We start from the raw sequence: 26,444 nt of genomic DNA, 5'->3' as shown, positions 1-26,444 counted from the left end.
AACAGAAAAAAATCAACTGCTTGCCATAGCAACTAATTAGATGCATAGCATCTAATGCATAGATTGCGTTAGATGAACACCAGCAATTGCACTAGCAAGGCTGTTTTACAAGAAGGTGGGAAAACTGTGCCTTTTTCACAATTCACCACATCAACCACTTTAAGTAGCACAGTCTCAGCTTGATAAACACTGAAGTTTCAGGTAGTGTGCAGTTTCTGGCTGCTCTGTGCTCCCTCTGCAATCCCATTTCAGGAGAACATATTAAGCCTCCCGCTGCGCCCTCAAGTTGAAAGGTTGTTGGCACTTGCTGTGGGAACAAGTCTTTCTTGCATTTAGGAGCCAGCATTTGTGCCTTTGTCCCTTGCACCCAATACAAAGCTTAGACATGGTGCCTCCAATAATGCAATCACACATTCTGCTTTAGGCCAGTACTTCTCTTGGCTAAGCTGTTTACAACTTGCTGCTTCCCACAGCCGGCCTCTTTGGACTCAGGTTTTCTTGAAAGCTTCACTCCTGTCTCCAGCTCAGCAATGACAACCTTCTCCCACAAGAACAGCAGAGCAAGCAAGGAAAACACTGACCGTCAGAGTAAAGGACTTACCTGGAGCACAGCTGTCAACAAGAGCCCCCAGTGCTTTGCCATCCTGCCAGTTTTGATTGAAGTTTGTGATTGGCAAGTAAGGAATTTTGTTCTGGATCCAGCCCAGCAGCCTCTGCTTAGGGGTCTGCTTCTTTGCATCATCATCACCTTCATCCTCCCACACTGGCATGGAAATGGAGTAGTGGAGGATAAGGGTCCATATCAGGCCAAGGATCAACTTCAAGTTCCCATCAACTATGGCTTTACTATCTGGAAAACAAGACGTACAACTGATTATTTCCTACCCTAAAGGAAAGAGGCATGTTTTTAAAATACTGTGCCTGCACTCATGCCCAGGTAATCAAAACCAAGAGAACTAATCCAGGTCACTGCAGGTACTCGCTCAGGCAGAGATACCATTCTTCATGCCTTGCTTTAGCTCAGAGGAAAGAGAAGAGTTGAAAGATTCAGTGCTCTCCAGCTGTCTTGAGAGCTCAGTGCTCTCCAAGGGTAGCATGACTTGCCCTTGAAGCTTTACGGCATCAAGCCTGGGAGAACTGTCAGTTTAAAATCTCTGGTATTTTGCATTTGGATGACAAGTGCCACTGGGTATTTTTAATAGCATTTGTGTCTTATGAAAGAGGTCAAACAGCATATGATTGAATTCACATGAACAGTGTCCCAACAGGGGTGAAACACCGCAGAGCATACTTAAAAGCAACGTTTAGGAAACTGCATTTATATACAGAAACGTGCCTCCATGCACACATCAAAAGTCTGTGTCAAAAATGGTAGCAGAAGAAGTTTCCAGCAAAGGCAGAGTTTGGAATTAGAACGAAGTCCAGATACATCACATCCTCAGTACAAAAGGCAAAGCGAGGAGCAGAGGCCTATCAGGTGTTTTTTGTGTCTGTACAAAAAGGTTATCCCTTCACACTACAAATTCAGAGTGGATATGTTCATTTCGAGCTTGTAGATGCTACTCAGGTTTATTACACTTGTAACAGCTTCAGTTTGTCCAAGCTCACCCAACCAGGGCTCTTCTGCAATGTGTTGGCATGCCCTCAGCCTGAGTGATCCCTTCGTTCACAACAGTACATTACAGGACAGTGTTTTTCTGTCTTTTCCTCCATTTCAGTGAAATCTGGTACAGAAGCCCCTTTTTAGTCAACAGAATTTACAAGTGTCCTGGAAGCTTTTGTCTGCTTTCCAGCTCCCTGAGCAGATGCCAGAGTAAAGACAACTACAGTGGTATAAACTCACTTTCATGCCACCAGAATAACTACACAGGGATCTTATCAAGTCCTAGCTAGCAAAGAAAAAGCAATCATTCTTCATTTTAAGATTCAGAAGGTTAACAGGTAGTGTCCTCCAAGCTGAGCCTCACCATGCCCAACATCTACTGGGCATGCCTCATTTGCTCCTCTTCAGCTACACAAACCACAGCAGCAACCCAATCCCGTTTTATCAACACAAAAAGATCTCCAGCCTTTCAAAACAAGTGATTATAGAGAATAGAAACCAAGAACAGTAAGCACCAGAGTGTTCCCTTTAACCCAACGCTCAGGTGAAGTGGTTAATATTTACACAGTTTCACAATAAGGCAGTATGTCCCAAACAGATAATAGTGTAACTTCAGACTTGGAATGGTGTTTGGCCTTTCTGGGTAGTTAATGTCTCATTTCTACACTGATTTTATTTGTATTGGATTTTTTTAAACTTCAGTTTTTGCTAATCTCACAGTATTATGTTAAGTGTCTGCCACTTCACTGCTCACTGCTGATTTCACATCCAGTCTGAGATATAAAATGGACATCTATGAGGTGATTAAGCCCCACTGGGTTTTAATTACAGGTTCCAAGGTAAAAGTCCGCATCACTTAAGTAATGTGTCTCATAGCAACAACTGAACAGTCCCTGCTGTTACTTACTTCCCCTGCTTTCTAGTTAGGCTGCAAATAGGTTACTACAGAGAAGATGTTCCCTTACAATCTATTAGAGAAAGCTTTCTTGAAAAAAAAAATCCCATCAGAGCAGAAGTAAAAGTCGTATTTACATGAGAGACCCAAAGTCCACACTCACTATAGCGCCTGAGCTCTGCAAACTGGAAGTAAAGGCTGCAGTAGGCAGTGAGCCCCTGCTCCCAGCCCTCCCCGTGCCTGCAGCACCTCCATCTGCACCCCCACGGCAGGACCTCCCGCTACTGCATGGCCATCGCATCCCTGAGCCAGGAACGCCTCCCAGCCTCAGCTTCACATTTATACTGACATCAGCGTTTTTACTCGAGTGGACACAGCAATGATTTAGTGTGCTACAAGGAAACTCATTTCAGAAAGGCATCCAGCATTCCCAGGGAGGAAAGCCAGCAGGACAGAATCACCTCGAGCACACTGCTACACGCACATTGCTGGAGATAAAGACTAGCTTGTTTCATATTTACAGCACATAAATAATGTCTATATGTGAGTGTGCTGTGGTTACTGCAGCAGCCAGCTGTGTGCTCAGAGCTTCCTCCAGCACTCCATCGTCATCTCCAAGGGCATGGCTGGGCAGTGGTCCTTGGCCTGGGGCAAAAGAGCCTAGCACAAGACAGCTTTGAGAGCAAGAGTATTCCATCTCATCAGCCTGCTCCAGAGAGGCCGGGCACGGGGAAGCTGCCCTAATGACAGGAAAAAGTCACTGCAGGAACGGGACAGCTCTTCCTCCCTGGGGCCGGTGCCATCCCCATGACTGCACATATTTTAGCAAAGTTAGCAAGCTCTTACAGCCTCCCAGCTTCCTGACAGGAATAGGGATCTCATGATGTAATATTTTCCAAGCTTGTAGGAGGGCTTGTCTGCTTTCATTTGGGGTGGGGAGAAGGGAGGGAGAAGAACTCCTGGGCAAGACAGGAGACCTTATCAGCACCGAGCAGAGCCGCATGCGCGCCCTTCCCACAGGCTCCCAGCTACAGGGGATCCCACCAGCAGCTCAGCCCTGGCTCACATTCTCCATCATGACATAAAACAACTCTGCATGTTCAAGAAGAGATCAGAGTCCAGCCCAAAGCTGGCTTGGCTTACAAGTGCTGGTGTAAAGTTGGCTCCACTTAAACACTCAGCTTCTCCAGAAAAGTCTCCACTTTGGTGCTGCCTTTTTAGTTAACTGACAAAACCCATTCTTTGCATTCACCTCAAGATCTCTTGGGTATTAAGATTCAAGTGGCACCCAGGAAGAGAAGCAAACATCAACAGAACCCGCACAAGGAGCACAGAGTTGGCCTAGAGAAACTCTGAAACCCTCTTGGTACAACCAAATTTGCAAGCATCCCTTACCAGCTCTAAGTGCACATTGCCAGTGTAATACTGCTAAGGTTTTGGAACAGTGAAAAAAAGTGTTTCCAGGGACACTTAAGCACCAACAATCATTACTGCTGGCACTGCCATATACCTCAGCTCAGTTGGTTTTCCACTGGATTCCTCCCATTCCCTGATCTGCTTAAAGACACATTTTCTGGCCCTCTCAGGCTGGAAAATGGATTATATGAACACCAGATCTTGTAACATTGCTTTCCTACCATTAACGTTACTTTTAAGCATATTTATTACTCACACATTCTATGCTTTGAAGCTTTACAGAGCCTTTCAAGCTATGTGTCTCAATTACTCCTCTGAAGCTCACAGTAAATTTATAGCACAGAGATGGACACCTGTGGTCAGTGCTTCAGGATCCCAGTGCAAAGTGCCCAACCTCTCAAGCAGGGACCCCTACCACTGGCAGTGCAAGCAGCAGTGTTTGGCTTTGAGCATTGATGAGTTAGGTAGGTGGGAACAAACTGCTTTCAGCTGTAACAGAGTATGTGTTTAGTCCATGGCACTAGGCGAGTTTCCGCAGATGAAAGGAGCCCTCTCCACACAGTCAACAGCCGCCGATCCCCGCCTTCCTGGGGCTTGGAGGAAGAGAGCTGTTGCATCTCATCCGCCAAGATAATTTAGCAGGGCTGAACAAATTCTTTACAGCATCATTGTAGACAGCTTGAACGTAACCATTTTTGGAGAATGTGTGGTAATCTGCGTAATTTGCTTTATTCACATCATGATTCCTACGTTAAGATCTGCAGTTGCACCTACTCGTATGCCAGAGCACACCCACCCACTGGTTCATTGTACTCAGTACATGTGTGCTTTGGAGGCCTTGCACAGCTGAGTCACACCACCACACCAGCATTGGAGCAGGATACCTGCTGACAGCTATTTCAGTTGTACTTCCAAAGGACATATTTTTAGGGGGAGCCCAGGCATGAAGCAGGAACCCATGGCTGGAATGCCTCAGGAGTTCTGGTCTGTCCCAGACCAGTACTTAGGAAAACTTCAGCTCAGCTGGAAACACAGCCAACCAACTTTAGAAGTGCCATCAAGAATAGTCAAAGGGTGAGGGTCTGGGGGGTTTTGGGGTTGATGTTTTTCTTTATTGGCAATCAGAGGTTTGGGACTGCCACACACAAGTCCTGCTGATACTCAGCTGTTGACTCCAAAACTGTCAATGCTGTTAGATGACCACTTTTAGACAGTCTGCAAGTTATCATGGCTAGACTCACAGTCCAGAACCAGAAAGAAGCAGACTCAAGTTTGGCTTTAACAGGAATATTCATACCCACCTACATCATTCAATGTGAATTTTAACTTTGGTTACTCCAACCTAACTTGCTTTCCTCCTCTAAAAGTACCCAATGGTGATCCAATATTGACAAACAGCAACCACTGTGAAGCAGCTGCAGCCCTGGTACAGTTGCATGCAGGCAGCAGCCATGTGCAGGGACAGGCTCCCATCAGTCCGTTGCAGAGAGGTCCTGGCGTCAGACTGCAGCTCGACAGGACCCGCACATTGACTGCTGGGGAAAACCTGCCAACAGGACTTAAACTGTTCTGCAGAATCAACATCGGCATTGAACAAGCGAGCACTCCCTCTTCTGTAAAAAAAAAAATCCCAAATGCCTATATATAGCCTACAACATTAAGTTTTATGTAGGAGTATCCTGCTTCTTAGTAAGCTATTAGGATTTAAGTAGCAGCTTGGTGGAGTGAAGAGGAAGACAGACTGAACCAGAGCTCATTTGCTTCCCCCATCACACCTCTGAGTCTAGATTGTAATTCTTAGGCTTTTATTATCCTATTAACCAAGTGGCAACTGGCCCAAAAAATGGATTATGGCAATTCCACAGGTCAGCAGTACAGCAGTCTCGGCCTTGAAAAGGAATCAAGTTGTAACTGCTCAAGCTGATTTATAATTGTTGCTCTATACTAAATATAAATATGATATGTTACACTTGGACTGTTAATATCTCACTCCTTAAAGCACAAAGATATTGAAGGACCTTCCCTTCCCCCAGCAGCATAACTAGCCCAAGCCAGTAATATGACCATCTTGAGACAAACGCGTGTCATTTTTATGGCTTCAACCGCAAAAAACTTCCCAATCCAAACTACCAAGTGGAAAACAGCCAGTGCTGCAGAGCTTGGTCCTCTGTATTTGTGCTTGCAGTTGCCCCTGGAGCAAGTGCCAGAACTGAAGTCTGGCATTGACTTGAAGCTTGCAAATTTGTCTACTGCAGCAGAGATCCCTAAATTCTACCTGGAGCACTGCGCCATAGACAGGAGCATGGTAAGATCTCACTCTGTGTTGGCACTTTCAATAGAGCTGGTTTAGGATCTTTAAGCCACAATATCTGTAACTAATTCAGCATCTTTTGCCTTTAAACTAACCACTTGGGGCATAGAATTTGGTTTTAGACATCTTCAGAGCTATAAGAATATTCATTAGACTTCCAATCCATTATCACTTGGTTTCAAGAGCTAGTGCTGCAAAAGACGTTCCTATGACCTCATGTATCTTTCAGAGCTGCTTCACCTGTCCTTCTTGGGGTCTTTTCCAGCCCATTGTACACCCTTTATTTCAGTCAGCTCTATGATGGGAGAATTGTTTCTAGAGGGAAAAATAATTCAAAAGAATATCTGGCAGACTGAGAGTCCCCTCACTTCTCTGCTCAAAAGGATTTATAAGTTGCAACAGAAAATTCCAAGCAGATTTTTTTGGGAAAAGGGGAAAAAAAGTCATCTCCATGATGGCTGTTGCATACTGGAACAGAAGCCCAGAGAGTCCATCAGGTCTATGATGCTATGATTTAACTAGACACACTCTTAAGCTACCTGATCAAGCTGGTCTGCTCTGAGTATATGGCTTGAACTACATGACTTGGTCTCTGCAAAACTAAATTATTCTATAACTTTTAAAGCCCTACTGTTAGAAGCAACTTTGTGGCTAGTATATTTTGCTTATGTGCAAGCCTGCTTTGCATTCATATCAGGCACAAATATTACATGAACTGTAGCAACTCTCCTTGAACTCTGCCCTACAGCAGAGCTGCAAGTCTTTTTCTGTTGGACAATTAGTGGAAACAAGATAAGCCACCACAGCAGACAGCTTCCTTACTAAGTTGAGCTAGCAATACAGACTGTGCAAAGTCTTGTGAAACAAGTGAAAGATTGTAAAGGAACTTTTTAGGAAAAAAAAATATATTTCTTAAAAAATGTTTTCTTGGCTGAGGCTACAGTCAACACTGTTCACAGTCTGAGCAAAGCCATCTCGGAAGTTTTGATCATATGTGAGAGATCTGCCACAATTAGCACTGATCTCTGCATACAGCTTCTCTAAAAAGCTGTCACTCTCTTCAGTCTTGATGCCTTCTACATTTACAATTTTGTTTTATGCATTATATGGAGGAAGAACCTGAAATACATGGTCCTTAAAGCAAACAAAGGAGTGGTCTCAACAGTCCTTACTCCCTATTACCAAACATGGAAGGAACTTTGTATAATGCACAAAGTTCATCTCATGGGTCATATAGAGACTGTGGGAATTTTAAATCCTGCTATCTTTGAGTACTTTCTTACCTCTAATTATTCTCACCTATTGTTAAACAATTATAGCATTTGTGGGACACAAAAATTAAGTAGTCATTAAGGCTATATCTGCTGCGACAGTGAAAAGTCCCCATTGAACTTCCCCTTTCCAAAGCCCTGCTCCATGCTACCTGCATGCCAAACAGAAGTGTGCTGATGAGAGAGCTGAGAAAGCTAAGGAAATTCTTTGCTGAAGTATACAGTATGTGTTCATAGACTCACTGTGCCTGCTAAAGACATTAGCAACATCCTCTGTAGGGATGTCTTTAAATCAATTACCCGGGTTCCTCTGTGCTTTGACAACATACTGCAACCATTTCCTCCAGTGACCCTGAAGCCCAAGCCCACCTTACAGCTTCTCAGGGCTCAGCACACAGCTTGTTGTACCCTGCAAAAGCAGAGGCTCTGCTTACTGCACAGAGCTGGCACTGGGGTGATGATGGCCAGTTTTGTGGCTTCCTCACCATGACCTGTTAGCCTCTAACAAGATCAGGCTCCAGCCCCATTGCATCCCCACTTCTAAATGGTGTCTTCAGTCTGTGCTGTGACCCACAGGAGAGCTTTTTCTCAGCATCCTAAATACACGTGGGCTGTCACTCATTTGCTTTCAGCTTAGCTCCTGCACCCTGCCAAGACACAGCCAGTGGTCAGTTTCACTGAGGAGCCGTGGGCATTTGTTACCTGAGAAAGTGTATGTGCAGGAAGTGTAAGGTGATACACAGCAGATCCACTAAGCTTTTTACAAGGTGAGTCTTTCAGAGGAGGAATGCCATTTCACCAGAGGGTTTTAAGAACAGTAATGGAGTGCTGGTGTGGATGCAGATAGGAGGATGGAAAAAATTGTTTGTTTTGTTATTTGGGTTGGTTTTTTTGGTGGAGTTTTTTTTTTTTTGCATGGGGGCTGAAATCATTTTCCTCTATGCTTATCGAGATGCCTAGTTATTAAAAACAAATTAAGATTCCTTCGTGAGACTCAGAGAACTTAAACATTACAATTCAGAGGTTTTCAGTAGTTTTAAATGGGATCTGAAACCATACAGATCAGAGAACAAAAGGCCACTACTGCATCCATCGCCCTACACTGTCTACTGGTGCATGTTGGGTCTCTGGAAAGGATCTCTCATGAGGTGGAACAGGCGACTGTAAAAAGTTCAATTCCAGTCCTTTCAGGGTAGGTTTCACAAGGAAAAAAAAATCATGCAGACTTTTAATATAGAAAAGAATAAAAGGAATCAAACTAGTGGAGCTTACAGGAGCAAAATACAGATTAAAATAGTTCTGCCCAACTTCTTAATGGGCACCCAGAGACCACTTACGTCTCACATCCAGAAAAGAAAGGCATAACAAGAAGTAAGTTTAAGCCGGCAGTATAATACAACCAACCCAGCTTCTCCAAGAGAAACTGAAAACACCCAAGAGGGCTGGAAGAAAAAGGCAAGAATTTCAAAATTAGGAATTGTTAGAGTAGGTGGGGGAAAAGTCAAACTGTGGGTGGCTTATGATCAAATTCCTTAATACTTTCAGTCTGAATACGTCTAGGGTTTGTGTTGCCCTAAAAGCCGTATACCAAGCTATGGATATGAGAAGGTAAACATGTCTTATATTCAGGAAAAGCCCCAGGCAGAAGGTGTTAGCGTACATCTGACTCTTGCCGGAAGTGCTCCTGGGGAGTATCTCATCCCAAGCATAAGGAGGGTTCCACACTGCCTGCACGCTGCTGGGACCAGATTAGAAGCAAGCAAGGATAAGAGGAATAAGCACTGCCATTCAGATCAGCTATTTCCAACTTAGTTGCTCACTGCCAAGCAAGTCCCTGCTCGCAGCTGCAGGACCATGGTGCAGCTGCCCAGCCAAGCCACACACAGGAATGCTGCGTTAATTATTTGAGATCCTTTTTTTTTTCTCTTCCCCAAAAAAAGGAGTCTGAATGTTCAGTCTTTGTACAGCAGCAAGTTTCCATGAGTGCTGCTTTGTTTGCAGCAAGTGAGCCCCTCGCCAGCTCGGCAGGGCAGCCAGCCAGCACGCCACCGCCACACACTGACCCCAAACCCCAGTTGGGCTCGTTAACCGGCACAGCGAAGTGCCGGTGGCCAGGGTGCAGGACGCACCCGACGCTCCCTGCTCTCGTAAACCCCCCGTGCCCCATCTGCAGCTCCCCGCGTGCTGCTGATGGAGAAGCGGGCTCTGGCTGCCCTCCTGAGAACGTTTGGGGCCTGCCACAGCACGCCGCCGTCCATGACATCATTGCCAAAACCGCCCCGACAATGGGCCTTGTGAGCATGGCCCCCTCACACCCAGCAAAGTGCATTCCCCACTGCTGAGCTCATCCCGCTGCCCCTCCGGTGCCGGCTCCGGGAGCAGCTGGAACACCGTGGGTCCCGCTTCCTTCTACGAGGATGGTGGAAGAGCCCCGTGCCACTGCCAGCACCCTCAATTGCAAAGCTCTCCATTTCAGGGGAGGAATGACTGGCGGCTGGGCGGCAGGGGCAAGAACAGGCGCCTGCAACCTCTTCATGCTTCACTGCAAAGGGAGCCCCAGTCTGCTTGGGACAGTCCCACTCCCCACTGGTTTGAGGTGGCAGAATAGACCCCCACCCTTGAGGACAGCACGGCACCCCAAAGATCAGCTGCATCAGCCCTGGAGGCAACAGGCAGTTTGGGAAGGGCCTTGGAAAGGGACAAGCAGCGTGGGATTGGGCCATGAGAAGGACTGCAGGATTGCACCCACTGCTGCAGGGTCAACACCGGAGGAGGGAAGCACCAGGAAGCCGTGGCGACAGGGAAACACAAGCTGCCTGAGCGCTGATTAATCATTTGGGAATGACTTGCAAAGGAAAGTCCCTGCAGTGGGGAGTGAACATGCCGGAAAGTAGATTTCTTTTAAATGGGGGAGGGAGGCAGAAAAGAAAGGAGTCCTCCTGTCTTTGCCACGCTCTGCTGAGAAATGCTTGGCTTGGCTTTTGAAACCACGTGGCATGACACAAACTACACCTCCCTCCTCTGGGCATGGGATGGGAGTGAAAGAGGAATGATACCGTGCCAGGTCTCTGCTCCCCAGGGGTCAATACATTTATTGCCACAGCATTGCAAGGGCTTGCATGACAGCAGGCCACCATCCCACAGTCAGCATCACCGCTACCCAATTCACAGGAAATCAGTTCTACCCTAAGACATGAAAATTTTAGTCAAATGCAAAATTATCTAACTTTAGGAATAAATACTTGTCTAGCAGTGTGATAAACTGAAGGTTGCTATTTCATTGCATGCCAACAAAAAAGCATGCAATGCTTCTCACAACACATTATGTGCTCAGATAACAAGAATGCCAGGCCTTCATCAGCAAGGCTGAACTGATAAAAATGCCTGTAGGGTCAGATTTCTGTAAGTGTAACACAACAAAACTAAGAATTGCCTCTGAAGTGCAATAGTGCTGTAACCACCTATGCAAGATTAAGGTAATCCTAAATCTCACCAGGTCACTTCAGGTTGCATCAAGGTTAAAGACCTCTCTAGTTCCGGCAAAGACCTCCCAGGGGCTGAGTGACAAATCATTGGCACTGTGTTGCATCTTACATTATTGAAAGAATGTTACCAAGCCCCAACATAGGTGACCAACAGGAAGGTCCATCCTCAGGCACCAGCACACACCAGAGATGGAGAAGGCCCAAGTGATGCAGCTGTAAGATATAATTTTTAAAAGCCTCTTTGAGGCTGAAGAGCAAGAAGTAATCCAGAAGTTTCCCCGACGCCAGAGTGACCTCTGCATTACTGAAGAGTATGTTTACTCACACTGGGGGTAGGTCACGATAGCTATAAGAAACAGCCTGTAAAATTCTGTTGAGATAAATGAGCCCATTCAGATAGGGCTGTCTAACATCTTCTGTGCAGCAGTCGCCAGGCACGAAAGCTGCGATGGATGGAGTTTCTGAAGCCAAAACCAACACATTGGAAGTTATCAGAAGTGATTACTGTTTGGGGAAATCCTTGGCCACAACATAGACTAAGATTCAATTTTTCCATCTGAAACCAGAATTGCCGTACTGTGATTCACTGTGATTCACTGTGCACAGGGCTGTTCAAAGGAAATCCCCATTCATGCAGCCCCGCACGGCTCTACCCATCTGCACCCTATGCTGCAGAACCAAAGAGCTGGGGATTGGAGCACACTTTGTGGCCCCAGGGTTGGTGACACATCAGAAAAAAAACCCCTGCCTATAATACTTTAGCTGTACAAGATTTGTGGTTTGTCTCAGTTTTGATAGTGTCTGATTCTGAGCACCTAACAGCACAGCTCCCTGCAGGTTTGTTTTAAAGCATTTAAGCACAGATATCCTGCAACAGATGCTTTGTAGCCTTCTTTGTCTTAGTGACAAAATGAATCCAGAATTTATCAGCTGGTCAGTTGTCTCTGTCCTACCATTTCCCTGAGAAGCAATAGGAAAGATGATTAATCTCTAACACGCAACTGCTTTGCCCCTGCAGATAGGAACAACTACTTTATCAACATCTGAGATTTCAACAATTGATTTTAACACCGAGACACAAGTACATGCTCTTACAAACTCACAGCACCAAAAGCAGCCCTACACTCACACACTGCCACCAAAACATGTCTGGCCACACCACTGCAACTCAGCACTACCATGATGGTGTAACCACTTGAAATTTGCTGTGGTCCTGCCTCCAAGTTCCAGCTACCACAACAGCATGGCCACTCAGGTGCCCATCAGGAAGGAGACAACACATCTGCACATACCAGGCTGCCTTCTGCAGCCATGCACCAAGTGAGGATCCCTCAGGCAGCTGCACAGACACTACAAACACGTGCATCCGATGCACATCTCTGCTGTCCTGGCAGGCACTGTTGCTCTTCCATGATCACTATGAAAATATCTTAATGTTTTTGTGTGAGAGCCAGCTAGATGTTAATTTTTCATGACCTTTCATATACAGACATCTATTCTCCCCTCCATTGGAAACTATGACCATCCCTGACCACAGCAGAAGGCAGCCACTTTACTCCTGGAACTTCAATCCTTAAATAAAAAATATTCAGTGTTGTGCAGCCGCTTATGGAAGGAAGGAGCTTTTCCCTCTTTCTGGAGAAAGCTGTTAAGTCATCTGATCATATTTTTTTTATATACTTGTGCAACCCAGCAGTAAACACACTTCCATATGCACAGAGCACAAGGCTCGACCCTGCATGGTTGAGATTTAAGCCCTGTGTGTTTAACATCCCACACAGGACAGTGCTGTGTTTATACAGTTTCAGCTACAAGCCGCTAACATAAGGAATAGACACTTGGCTTGAGGCCCAGGTAATTCATTCAACGGTGGCAGCTACTATCAGACAGACTTCTTTTGAGAGGAGCTTTCATGAGCAGGAGATCAGTGGTGAATCTGCAGAGGCACAGCCTGTACGGGTGGTCTCTGAGCACCTTAAAGAGGACCAGATGGAATTAATGGTTCAGCTAGAGCACATATTAGTCACAGCTGCACAACATGCGCTTGTATGGACCACGTACCCGCTCCTCCCACCCAAACTCAGTTGCCACATACCAAAATTTTGCCTCCAATGTGTGAGTTTTGCATCACTCCAAATAGCCCAAAGGATTCCCCCCCAGCTCACACAAGCTGCTGTGGCTGGCTGGCTCCAGCCCCTAGAGCTGCTCTCCCACATCGTGGGTCCCATGCCATACACAGGCTCTGCTCAGTGGCCATCTGCCGGCTCTTCCCCCCAGGACTGCTCCTAGCAAGAGGCAGGAGCAGCTCTGCTCATTTGACACCATCAGGCTAATCCAACTTTGTCAGAAGCTGCTCAGCCATAACAAGCTCCGGCTGCTAACAGCATTTCTGAGCTAGCCAGAGCTCAGATAGATACCACCTTTCCTCTCCAGAGGCTGGACTTCCAACTAAAAGCTTCACACAAGTCTTTCCAAACTTCACAAGCTCACTACTCTCTCCCTAGCCTTCAGGAACAGCACTACACCACACACATGCTGACTGAGTAGGGTGCAAGCAATTACCCAAATCCTCACCAGCTGCAAGATCTCATTTTTAATCTGCAGTCTCACATTGTTCACATTTCCAAGCCTATTGTGTTTCACATTTTTAACACAACACAAGAAAAGAGTGCTGGTGCTTGGGGCAATTTTGCTGGAGCTGGAATAGTCACAGGAACACTGCAAGCTACACTGCTCTGCCTGGTCCCCCATACCCCTTCCAGTTACCTAATGGGGTTAGGTACAGAGTTAGGCTGCCTTGTTTGTTATCAATTTCTCCGTTTCACCATGAAAAATGTTTAGAAACATACTATTACCTCCATCCAGACAGAACAAGAGCCCCACAAGTGTTTATCTTACCCCTAAACAAAGACTGGGCTGCTCCTTTTAGCTTCTACATTTGAGCTTCTCGCTATCCAGGTACTTCTTCAGAAGCCTGAGCTACTTTTCTTACAGATAGAGTATGAAATATTCTGCAACTTGTTAAAGCCTATGTTTAAGTAATAAAGTTGGTTAATTAAAATATTTAAGCCTCCTCTGCCTTAGGCAGTGTTTTCAAGCAGTGTAGCACTTTCTGTGAAGCAGTTCACTTTTTCTCCTTGCAATCAAAAACCTGTTTGAAGTACCTAGTTTTCTTCAGTTATTTGTCTATATCAGAAAAGGTATTTCTTTAAATACTGAACTCACAGTTAGGCTACCAGACGACAGTAAAATTCGAAGCTGATGTGCTGAAGTACGGTATTATGCCACTAACTTCAGGGTGCTATCCTGGTTGAGTCAGTTAATTCCGTGGGACAAGATCTTGTCCAGGAAGCCCAAATGCTCCTCTCTCTATAACTGCAGATGTCTGCAAGCCATTAGCATGCTCAGTAATGTTCACTTAGCAGCCACTAATCATCCAGTGTGACGGCAGGGCTGAGCCAGCCCTGCTTTAGAGTAGCAGTGAGCTCAATGCAATTAGTGCTTCTTCACTCTTAGATTTGGGGGAAGAACACAAACCACAGGAAGACAGTCTCAGGCTTTTCTAACTTTCAGGGATGTGAAAGTTAGAACTGGCTACCCTTGAGCCCCACCTGCTCCAGCACAGCTCTGAGGAACTCTGGGGCACACAGCAGCCCAGTGCTACAGGGATCTGCAGACACTCCTTGATTTTGTGTCCCTTCAAGTAGACATCTTGCTGCTTCTTTGGTGACTTGACTGAGCTGGTAATCCTTACCTTTGCTTGCTACTTATGTTAGGTCAGGAATAAGTACTATCAGTACAAGCACTGGTTTGTCAATGCACAGCCAACTTCTGCCAGCTGGGGCCTTCTCTGATAGCAGTTGTACTGGGGTTTTGGCAAGAGTTACCCTTCTCCCTTTGGCCATCTGTATTTGACGTTCATCTGTCAAGTACATGTGCTGCATCCTCTGTTAAGAGTGTCAAACTCTCTTCAGCCAGCAGTAGATACCATGGGGCTACACAATCACAAACCATTAAGAAAGCATTAAGACCTTGCGACTACAGAGGGTGCCACGGTCCCACTTTAAAAGCATCCATGTCTTTGTCCTGACGTGACAGCTGCAGTGTCTGGCAAGGCTGAGCCTGCCCTGTGGCACTGGAAGTGCCAACTTCTCCTAGCAGTCACCAGCCTAGTTCTTCTGTTTCTTCATAGTGGCATTCTAACCACAAGCCTACAGAGTTACCAAAAGAAATAATCCTCAGAGATAACTAAAGCTGTTTCCATTTGACTTTTAATTAGATCATTGATCTTGTTCGAGCAGTTACATAAGCTATCAGATATTTGCATGCAGCCACACTGTTAATCAACAGCCAGAACAAAGCTGAAACAACACAATTAGCATCTTAAGTCTTCCCACAGATGATACATTGCATCTGCTCAGATACCAGCTCTTCCCACACAGAAGATTTCAATAACAAGCCATGTCTGAGCAAGTGACAACTGCTCAGTGCTCCAGCAACTTTAAGCAACTCCAGCAAATAGTAGCCTGCAGAAGCATCCAGGTGTTGGAGAAGGGAGACCAAATAACAGAATACTCTGAGCCTTGCAGAGAGAAAAGAAAGAAACCCTGCAGAAATTCAGTGTTTAGTGATAAAGGTGAAGTAAAACTTGATGTGTTGCACCATCAAGATGACAGTTGGACCTCAACTTTGTTTAGCAAGCCAGTGTTCCCCATTCTGTAGTGAGGATCAAAAACAGTCAGTGTTAAGCCAAGATTTGTGTCTCATGTAATGCCAGATACAAGGTGTATTTGTTATACTGCCAGTGGCCAGCTAGGCAGATGCATCAGAAACAAGTGGAAGACTCTGCCCATACCTCTCAGCTCAGACTCTTCACTCCTGTGAAGCCCAGAGGGATGTGCTGCTACCACTCATCTTATAGAGTAAGAATCTGCACAAAGGTGAAGGTCACCTCCAAGAAATAAATACTCAGTGTTTTAGCCTTAAGACCCAAGCCAGCTCTGAGACAAGGTTTGCCACTATTTGCCTGGGGGAAGTTCACTAAAATTGTGCTTCATCTACTGCTGCAAGGTTGTTGTGAGAAAATGGATTGTAAAACAGTTAATTATGACAATTAAAGGCAGCACAGATAGAGTGTGTTAGTATCTAGCTGAGGAGAACGGTGTTTTCTCTTCTGTGTTTGAATAACCTTCAGATGCACATATCATGGGTATTTTCTCAGAGCAGCTTCACGTACTGAGTCTTCAGCTGCTCGGCTCCAGAGGAGATCTTCAAAGCTTGTTTATACAACATAGCTCACCAGTTGCCACCTACAGCTCTTTTTAGGCCCACCAACCACGACAGTGCCCTTTAAAGTAGGCTCAGAAATACAGACACATACATTGTCTTCTCACAAGAGCAGCCACAGACTAATCAAAACCAGTAGGCAGCCCAAAGCACCCAGAGTAGCCTGACGTAGCCGTAGGCTGGAGCTGTGGAGGAGAGCTGGCCGCCAGCATCCCACCCCCAGGTCAGGCTGGGGCAGACCCAGGTCCAGCTGTGATTGCAGCACCTCTGCAAAGCACAGAAGTCAGCATTCCAGAGCAGCATTTAGTGGCTCAGTCCGGAGCTCATCTCCCAGGCAGGCAGTTTGAAGTGCTCCCCAGACTTCAGCACACGCAGCGGATGGAAACCACCAGCCATGGGCGAAGCAGGAAGGGCGGCTCCGCCGCTTCCAGCCTTTGCTCTGCAGCAGAGCAGCAGCGCGGAGGGGCTGTGGCCAGCGTTGCCAACACTTCCTACGCCCCACCCAGGCTTGCAGAGCCTCCCCAGCAGCATGGTGAGAGCTGAGGGTTGCCCACAGCCTCTGGCTGGTACAGCACACACACAGATCCCACGAGCAACACATCACCTGACCACGTGTGCATAGGTGATGCCTGGATGTGCTGCTGAGACAGTCCTTGACTGTTTTTTTTACCCCTCTCAGCAGGCAGGCTGGTAGTCAGCATGGCAGTCTGTCTGTGCCCACCTTGCCCACAGAGAGCCCAGAGTTTGGGAGCTGTGCTGCCACGCAGCCTGGCCAGCTCACGCTGGAGTAATTCAATGCTCTGACAAATAAATGTGTCATGATTTACAGCATGCCCTGAAGCAAGAGAGAAGGAGCCATAGTCCATGATGTCATTCATTGCAGCCCACAGCCTTTTCTGTGCTATTACTGAGTAACATTGGCAGGAGAGTGTGTGCAACCTGCCTTTGCTGCTAGATGAAAACAGCTTGTCCCTTTGCAAGAAAGATCTAAGCCTGGAGGCTCAAAGCTCTGCCACAATCAACTTACCAGCCAGATCAGTAAAACTTGCTGTATTTCAGTGACCTCAAGAAAACAACTCTAAAGCATAAGTTCAGTTGATATTTCAGAATTAGAGATTGTCTTTAGCATGCATTGGTTCCTTCCCATTAGATTAGTTGTCTACTTTTGCAACTTGTAAGGAACAGCAGAGGACCATTACCTATATGACTCAGAGGACACATCCCACTAACAACCAGATGGTGCAGCTGTACGTGTGGCCACTTCTCAGTTTATTAGAGAGCCATGGCTCCTTTCTTCCAAGGGCAGTACAAGCAGGAGGCCCAAACAATCCCAGCCCATCACACCAGGGGAGACAGGATTCAGCTGTTTCATCCTCTGCCCACCCCTAGGCAGCTCCAGGGCAGTGTCTGGTGTTACTCAGCACAAGGAGGATGTGCCAGGCAATCCTTGCTTCCCCAGGAACTGGGCGAAGTTGCATCTGGTTGTTGTTTGAAGTGGCCTAGCTTGCTTTCACCAACTGACCAACCAACAATAACAAAAGAAAAAACACTTTACTCTTGCAGTGGTCCTGAATATTAGTTACCATATACTAGCACAGAAGGAACTAGACATCACATACACCTCACTACAGAGGTTAGACATCTCCTTGCAGTAGAAAAGTGTTTACACAAGGAGTTGCAATTTGTTAGTTGAACCCAAAACCCACCACAGCAGATCCAGTCCTCACTATGATGTACTAGGTATTACATAGACACTTCCAAAACTCAAGCTTAGTTGCAGAAAGGACAGAAAACTGCAGGAGGCTCACAAACAGGTCAGAGACCATGGCAGAGCCCAGAGAACTATCTGGTTATGATACAACACACTCACTGCAAAGCTTTCAAATACAGGATCTAGGACGTATCTCCTAATGATGACCTGGGGAAGAATGTGTCAGAAGATGACAGAACACTGGTCCTTCTTCAGGAAGAACACAAACCCGTAGGTAGTGTGAGCTACAGAAACTTCAGCCTTACGGGGGGGGGGGGGGGGGGGGGGGGGAAGGAACCCAAAACACCTGCACCAAATTCTCAGAAGGAAGGTGAGAAAAAACCCTCACTCAAGCTTCACTGCATTAATCCAAATTAACAGGCAGAGCTCACTTAGCCCATTGAACAGATTACCTCAGATCTCAATCAACTTAACTCTGAACCCAAGATCAAGTTCACAGAAGAGCAAGGGTAGCTCTTCCTACCCCACCCAGGCAGCATTTGCAAGTAGGGTGGGTTAGTAACCACCTCTACTGCATATCCTACAAGAGCAATCAAGAAGATAAAGCAGTAGCTAGCACAGGTTTCCTAGACAATGTTTTAACGAAAGCTGTTACTTCCTCAAACACAATGTTAAGGCATATAGCTGTTACCCCACATCCTTAGCATGAATTTAGACTGCAGCAAGTTAAGCCTTGTGAGCAGTGCCACACAGTAAAGGCTGTAGCCAAAGCTGCTCAAATCTCCTTACAGAGATGAGTAGTGCCTTCCCTTAGTCTTCTCTACATGTATTTTGGTTTTGATTCTTCTCTCAACAGTTAACACTCAGCTTCACCACCTTTTTTTCCTCCAGCACAGACATGCTTGGTTGGAACATCTGATTCTGTTTTTCTTGCCGAGTCCAAGCAGATTGCAGCAACACATCCTCACCTACTTCTACCTATCATGTGTGCCCATCACCACCGTAGTGCACCTGCACAGAGATTATTCCCCTTCCCCACGGGCAGGTGCTCTGGAACAGGACACACAGTCCTATCAGAGTACACACAATAGGCAAGAATCTCTCACAGGAACCTACAGGTTTCTCTACAGAAAGCCTGGCTAACTCACCAACAGAGCCAAATCCTAGGTTGCTGAGCTTTCTTTGTCTCTTATTTGAATGACTTACAGGTCTAGTGCCATATTTGTGAGATGTGTACCATGCCAGGTAGTAAAGGTTCAGGTTCACAGGCAGGTCCACCTGATGCTGGTGGCAGAGGCCTGGCAAGTTTCACAGTACAGCAGAGGTCTGTTCACATCAGCATCACCTGCAACACACCGTTTCACTCTGGTGTGCTTCCTTAACTTGTGTTAGTGGTCTAAACTTGGCATGCCCTTGTTCAAGTCCCAGACTAGCCGCACATCAAAGTCTGGTGTTGAGGGACAGAGAGAAAATAGAATTCCTCTGCAGCTTGGGGGATTCAGAGATCATTGGTTTACTTCCCATAGCTTGGAGAAGACATTGAACAATACTGGCAGCACAGAAGCATGGCCACACACAGGGCTAATCACGTTCTTAGATTACAGTTGTTAGGTAGGAAAAGCATTATCCTGACCCATTTAAACATCCCCATGTAAGGCAATACAGGACATGGCATTAGAATATGGAGTCATTAAGACTTCAGTCCTTGAATAGCTGGCATAATGTTCAGTGCCTTAAATGAAAAAGCTGTTTAGCACATTAGTCTAACTGGTCCCAAGTAATTTTACTGAAGTTTGATCACTTTACAAGTTTCCGCTCATATGTAAAAGAATGCAAGAACAGTCTGTGTAAACTACCTTAAAGTTTCCTGTAACTTGGAGCAAATATCTCATGCAAAGGCACTTTTTCTTTAGTCCAGCTACTGAAACAGAAGGTCCTGAGGAGATCAACCACTCTCTGAAACTGAAGCCACCTCCAGTCTCCAGCAGTGAAGCTTCCCACCAGTTTACGAAACATAATTTTGGAGGGGAAGGATTAACTGTCTCATTTCCAAGAAGCAGAAACCTGCTTCCAAGATACATTGGATATTTTTCATAAAATAGCCTCCAGGGAAGTCACAGGTAAGTGGCTGACAAAGTGCAAGTGTATTTTGACTACCTCCTTAAGATGCATTAATGGCACCTAGAGTGAAACGGAGAGAGATCCTAAGTGTATAAAGGCCGAAAACATATTTTCCTTTTCACAATTTTCACCTACCTCTAGGCATTACAGGACAATACATTTACCAAGATTTAGAAGGTATACTTTTTCCTCTAAAAATGTATGGATTTGCTTTGTCAGCTTTCAGTGAGTGTATCAACAGCCTAGGGAAGAAAGCTGATTTTCAAATGAAATGAGATTTCAGAGACACTCCAAGGGCTCACAGATATTTTCGTCCTTAGAGCATGCTGGAGGTTTGCACTACAGAACATAGTGCACACATCAAGAACTCAGTCATTAATCAAAACCCTGCCTGATAACACAGGTTAGGCTCAGTGAGAAAGAGATAGCCCTTCCAGAAATACTCATGAAGTTGGACATCCCAAGACAACACGTCTCCACAGGACAACTACCGAGAACCCATCACCCACCCTCTCCTCGCCCATCCTCAACTCCCTCCAAGCATTGCAGTGGGACTGAGGACCACCACAAAGATAAACCTGAAAAATCAACCACAGAACTGCTGGCACCAGATCCCAGCAACACCCTGCAGTTGGAACAAACCACATCAGCTCATTTACATGATGAATGCACACCTGTCAAACAGAAACTGCATGTTTTTCAGTTTGATCAATCTGACTGCTGTGGTCTAAGATTACAGCTTTACCCAACAAACAAGACAGCTACTCAGCACTCACCCTGCCTCTGCCAGTCACAGTGGGCTGCTGGGCAAGTGGTAGCCACAAGAACATTGTCAACAGGCTCCAAACAGCAGCAGCACATGAATCTAGGACCTGCCTGCTGCAAGCTTGGGAATAACTTGGCAGGTCATAACCCAAAATGGCCCAGGCTTCAGACACTGAAGTATTCTGTTTCTAAGCTAAATCAGTTGACTCCTATTGCATGGTATCAGGGTTTCTAGGGGCAAGCTCAGTGCCAAACAATTTTTAATTCCCCCTTCCCTGCCACTTGCTACAGCTTCTACCAAGGCATGATACGGCTTTCACACAAAGTAATCTGTGGAGTCAATCAGTTCCTTCAGCCAAAAGCAAAGCTCTTGTGCTCTACATTCCTGGCATCCTACTCTGCAAGGCCTGTCACACCACACGCCACTCAGCACCCAGGAATCTGCAATTATCTCAGTCTGGTAGACAAAAAAACCCTAGACTTAACACTTGTTAACACTTGAGTAGGGCAGCAGCTACCTCGTGCTGAGCAGAACACTCTATGAAGTCACCTGCCTTCACAGAAGCTTTTTCAGAGCTTTCAATTCTATCTTTGCTAGATGGCACAAAGTATCTATGTGCTTTACGGCCACTTTTACAGTAGACCACACAGGCAGTCAAATCTGCACTGTGAAGACACTTCACGCCTAGATGAAAACCATCCTGAAACTACCAAATTACTTTGAACAGAGACTAAATAAGGTGTAACAGGTTGGACTCCTAACACTGCATCCAGAAGGGGTTGTGGCCCAACACTATAAATTTAACTGATTTATCTGTGTATAGGCAGACATTTCAAATGGACAAAAATTGAATGCCAAAAGTTTGCTACTGAAAAAGTTTCTAAAGTGTGGTTGTAGCGTAGCAGCGGTAGCTGGCTTCCAAAATGTTCCTGGAAGTTAAATAATAACTGGAACAGACACTGCATGCACTTAAGAGGTTTGATGGCATTATTAATACCAGAAATTCAATCCAACAGCCACAGCTGTCAGGTTTTCCCAGCTGATTTGGCTCAGAGCTGGCCCTAAACACCCCAGGCCCTAAAGACCAACATGGTTCTCCATCTAAAATCCTTTACTGGTACATAACTCCAAGCCCCATAAAAGCCCTGCTTCCACTCAGCCACACAAATAAGAGGCTAAAAACTAGAAACACACAGAAAGCCCCGAGTCCTTCACAAGCTGTCAGAAGAAACACAGTAGGAACAGGCAGCGATGCCAGCTGATGCTGTGTCTGCAGGAGAGGTGGTGTAGGCTTCAGCCCCTTCAACTAAGTACTGCAAGGCTTGCTTTGAACATTTGTTTTGGAAAGAGAGTTCAGGATGTTTTTTCAGGAACGGCTTGGTTCATCCAGGACTGTACAGTAGGGCTCCTGTGCTACCACTTGGCTGCAGCTCTGGTGGCACAGCACTGATGGAGCACAGGCTGGGATATGGCAATGGCACTAGCAGCCATAGCCATTCCATTCTCCCAAAGATTCAACCACGAGTTCTTTCAAGGTTTTGGAGTTTCTTTATTTGTTGGGGTTTTTTTCATAGCCAACACAACGTAAGAAAGCTGCAAAACAGTTAGATATGTCTTAAATTATTACGGCTCCCCTGCAGCTCAGCCTAATCTTGTCAGGGAGCTGTGCCTCCACAGCAGCACTCCTAGAAGGGAAGTTGCTGGAAGCCAGGCCTGACCAGACTAACCTTGATCTCCCAAACCCACAGCCCTGGGGAAGTCTCACAGACAAATAGGAAGGGGGCTGGAGCAGCAACATTTTTTTTCTAAGGCAAACAATGCAACTGCAGGAGACTGCTGGCCGGGTGTTAGAGTTGTGGCTCGTAAAGAGCTATTTCAGTGGCTGAAGCAGAAAGGTGGCTCCGATGTTACCAAAAGCATGCTCAGCCCACCAGTCAACAGCTGCAACTTCAACTCCACTGTGTGCAAAGGGAATGCATCTTTAAATAATTAGCACCAGGTCCACTCCCAGCTGCAAATACATGGACTGTTTTGCCCTAGGAGGATAATCAGCCATTCGAGACCCAACAGCCCTCATTCGTCCAGAGCTACTTTTACACATTAGTAGTGAGGAACAACAGGGTACCCACCTACTCCACCCAGCCACAGGTTTCCAGAGATGACCAAGTCTCTCCCAACCTAGAGCAGCTTATATTTTCTTGCTGTTGTAGCTCAAGACCCTGAAGGGAAACGGCTTTTACCTTGGCCAAGGGCTTTCTGCAACTGAGTGGAGCTGCACTCACCCAAATTCAGATGTGCAATTCATCGAGGCCAGAGTCATCAGGAGGCAGTAATTAGAGTTATCTGGCAAAGAGCTAAAAAAGGCATTCGCATTCTTTCCCAGAGATCTCTCAGGCATTCAAATTATTGCTTTACAGGCTGCACTGCAGCCACACCTGAGCTATTCCCAAAACGGCCACCACACGCATTCCTGAGGGATCTCTGCAATTTGACCTTCATGCCAACAGCTGTAATTTCCTGTGCAGTCCACCAGTTATCTAGCAATTGCACCCTCCAGTACGGCATGGACAATCAACCGTAGCAATAGCCAGGGCAGCCATTATCTCAAACCTCCTCTCTCCTGGAGCTAGCAGAGGTTCTAGGACCTTTTCCACCCAAGACCTACCCCAGAAGAAAGATTAAGGAGAAAATGCTTAGGCAAGCGTCCACACTAACTTGAACACTGGCATCATCTACTGGGCTCACGAGCAAAGAAAAGTTTCCTCATGCTCCTCTACTACCCACAGTAGCATGTACCTCCCTGCAGCTCATCCCAGGAGAGCCAGACTCCAGCACCCTGCCACAGCCCAAGGACCCCTGGCTGGACACTGGCTAGGGCAGCCCTCATCTCAGCTGCATCTCCTGACAGGGCTGTCAGAGGGGAGGATGAGCTGCACAGGGTAAGAACATACTCTGGCATTGGGTTTATTCAGGAAAAGACCTGAAAGCGATGTCTCACCTATGAAATAGTGTCTAAGTGAGACTCTCAGGAGGACAGGAGAGCATTGCCAGCTCTGACAGCTAGGCTGTGGGACAGCCCCACGGCACACACAGCTTTAAACCAACGCTACGCTGCGCCCTCAATGCTTGCCCTTTAAAGAAAGAAAAGGCAGCAATCCCGCACCTCCCGAACCCCCAGCCGCGAGGAGCCGGTCCCGCAGCACTCGCGGCTACGCAGTGCCCCGAACCCGTCCGGCGCGGGAAGAGAAACACAAGAAAATAAGGAGGAAAAAAAAAAGGCAAAGCCACGCGCAGCCGCACCGCCGCTGGGGATGCACTCACCGATGGAGACGAGCTTGATGCTCTCCCGCTCCAGGAACTCGAGGGCCACGGAGACGTTCTCCAGCTGCATCTGGCGGAAGGTGGGCCGCTGGTGGTACTTGCGGTACATGCGCTTCTGGCTGAGGACCTCCAGCAGGGCGATGAGGCGCAGCCCATCGCTGAGGTCGTGCTGCAGGTTGCCGATGCGCTTGTTGACGCAGCGCAGGTGCTCGTTGCACCAGCGGGTGAAGGTGTTTTGCTGGATCCGCTTCCAGGGCGCGTCCTCCGCCAGGTCCTTCTCGGTGGCCGGCATCTCGCCGTCAGGATCGGTCGCTCTGCGCCCGCCCTGGCCCCGCGCCTGCGTGCTCATGGCGCAGCCCTGCTCCGCCTCCGCCTCCTCCTCCTCCGCGCTCCGCTCCGCCTGCGCCCCGCCCGGCCGCGCCCGCTCGCCTGAGGGGAGGGAACACGGCAGTTAGCGACCGTCCCGCTGCTGGTCCCGGCGCCTCCGCTCGTCCCACCCGCTCCGCACTGCTCCTCCGCTCCCCGGCTCTGCGCCGGCCCTGCCCCGCCGCGCGGCCTTTATCCGTGCCGGGAGCGGCACGCCCTCGGCTGCATCAGCCTCCCGCGAACCTGCCCCGCGGCGGGGCCGGGCCGGGCCGGGCTGGGCTGGGCCGGGAGCGTGCCTGGGCCCTGGCGGGGACGGTGCCGTCCAGGAGGCCCGGCTGGACCGACCCTCACCTGTCCGCGGGAAGCGGCCGCCTTGGCGCTGCGGAAACGCGTCTCACCTGGCCCGGGGCACGGCCGAGGTGCAGCGCACCGGCGTGGGCCGGGGCACAAGCCGTGGGGCACGGGCAGGAATGCGCTAGCCCACGGCCAGAGCGGCTAGCCCGCTCGCACCACAAACACAACCGAAGCCCACTTGTGCACAGCCAGGGCAGCACAGGCCTCTCGCACGGCAAAGGCGAGGCCACCGGTCGGGCAGCGGTTGGGGGAGCGGCCAAGCCGAGCCGCATGGCTCTGGGCTGGGGGGATTCATTCCTGCAGGTCTAAAACACTGCAGCCAGGAACGCTGCAAAGTACAACAGCCTGGGTCAGGAGAAGCTGATGGTGCTCGCACACTGCTAGTGGAGAGCACCCGCTATGCTGACAAAATTTTATCAACTGTTTAAAGAAAATAGCAGCTTAAAGCAATCACATGAGGCTTGATTTCTCGGGGGCTTCTCTCACTTTTTCCTCCACTTCTGTGACTGATTTCCTGGCATGCCACTCCCTGCCGACATGCAGGGCTATGACTTGCCTGTGACTCATTTGGTGACAACAAAGTCAACGAACTACCCTATGTGCAGTTGCTACATGCTGACTTTGTTCAGGGTGCTGAGACATCTCATGACACCGGGTCAGTGAAAACTGCAGCAAAGCATCCCTGTGCGTCCCTGCCCCGAGCGAAGCCAGTGCCCACCTACTCGCCACTGCCTTGGCTGCCGGTCCCATACACACTTACAGTCTTGACTTTCCTTCCTGGAGCTGCTCCACTGATGACAAGCAAAGTGTATGCAGGCCTATCTATTTACATCAAGGCTGTCACACTGAAAGATGTGGGAATCTGTCAGAGGAAACAAATCCATTAAAACATAATCAATAAAATCTAATTTAATTAAATGACCATAGTCACTCTCTACTAAAATTAGAATACAGATTTCCAAAGCTTTTCTTTCAATGCCTTTACTAAACCGTGGCACTGTGGTTCTCTCCAGTGACCTAACAGCTCTTTCCCACAGACTAAGTTATATTAGATAAATTTGTTCACAAGAAAATCAAAAAAGAGGCAAAGATGACAGTGAGGTAAAGTGGGAGTTATGTCTAAAGTTCCGTTGTTCCCAAACTGGCATCATCTCCTGCTTTAAAGCTCTGAGAGAAATCAGATATCAGATTTAGTATATTGAAATGATGAGGTGTATCTCATGGCACAGCAGCCACTGCCCTTTCCTCACATTACTGAGCCAAGTGGCAAGAAGGATTTGAATAAAAACTGACTTTAACCAAGGGATTTTATTTACAGAGCAAAAGTGGTGACAGACCGTAGAGGTGACAGTGGGGCAGGTTGTGCCTCTGCCAGCAGCTCGCTGCCATCAGCACAGCCTGGGCCAGCACAGGGCTGCACAGACTGCAAACATGGAGCTGAGCCTTTTTTTGAGTGTGCATTTGTGCCATCATCCTATACTTCATCTTTTAATAGTTGCTAATTGCTTATTGACTTTGCCCTGGGTTGGGACTCCTTA

The 26,444-nt window shown here is 47.3% G+C and overlaps 1 protein-coding gene across 4 annotated transcripts in view; it reads right to left on the bottom strand.

Moving 5' to 3' along the window:
• The window catches only part of FLNB (filamin B), a 71,731-nt gene extending 47,027 nt beyond the window's left edge, over nucleotides 1-24,704 (bottom strand). For 3 of the 4 annotated variants that reach the window (XM_062008490.1, XM_062008492.1, XM_062008491.1), the window contains exons 1-2: nucleotides 24,187-24,704; nucleotides 602-850 (exon numbers count right to left, since the gene is read on the bottom strand). In XM_062008490.1, coding sequence (XP_061864474.1) covers nucleotides 602-850; nucleotides 24,187-24,535 — 598 coding nt within the window. In that variant the 5' untranslated portion in view covers nucleotides 24,536-24,704. The remainder of the gene's footprint in view (nucleotides 1-601; nucleotides 851-24,186) is intronic. The other variant, XM_010196646.2, reaches the window with a different exon arrangement.
• Nucleotides 24,705-26,444: the final 1,740 nt, after the last annotated feature.

The sequence above is a fragment of the Colius striatus genome, chromosome 15 (genome assembly GCF_028858725.1).
Source record: "Colius striatus isolate bColStr4 chromosome 15, bColStr4.1.hap1, whole genome shotgun sequence".
NCBI classification, from domain to species: Eukaryota; Metazoa; Chordata; class Aves; order Coliiformes; family Coliidae; genus Colius; species Colius striatus.
The sequence above is the reverse complement of the archived record's forward strand: the minus strand, read 5'-3'. Positions and strand labels throughout refer to the sequence as shown.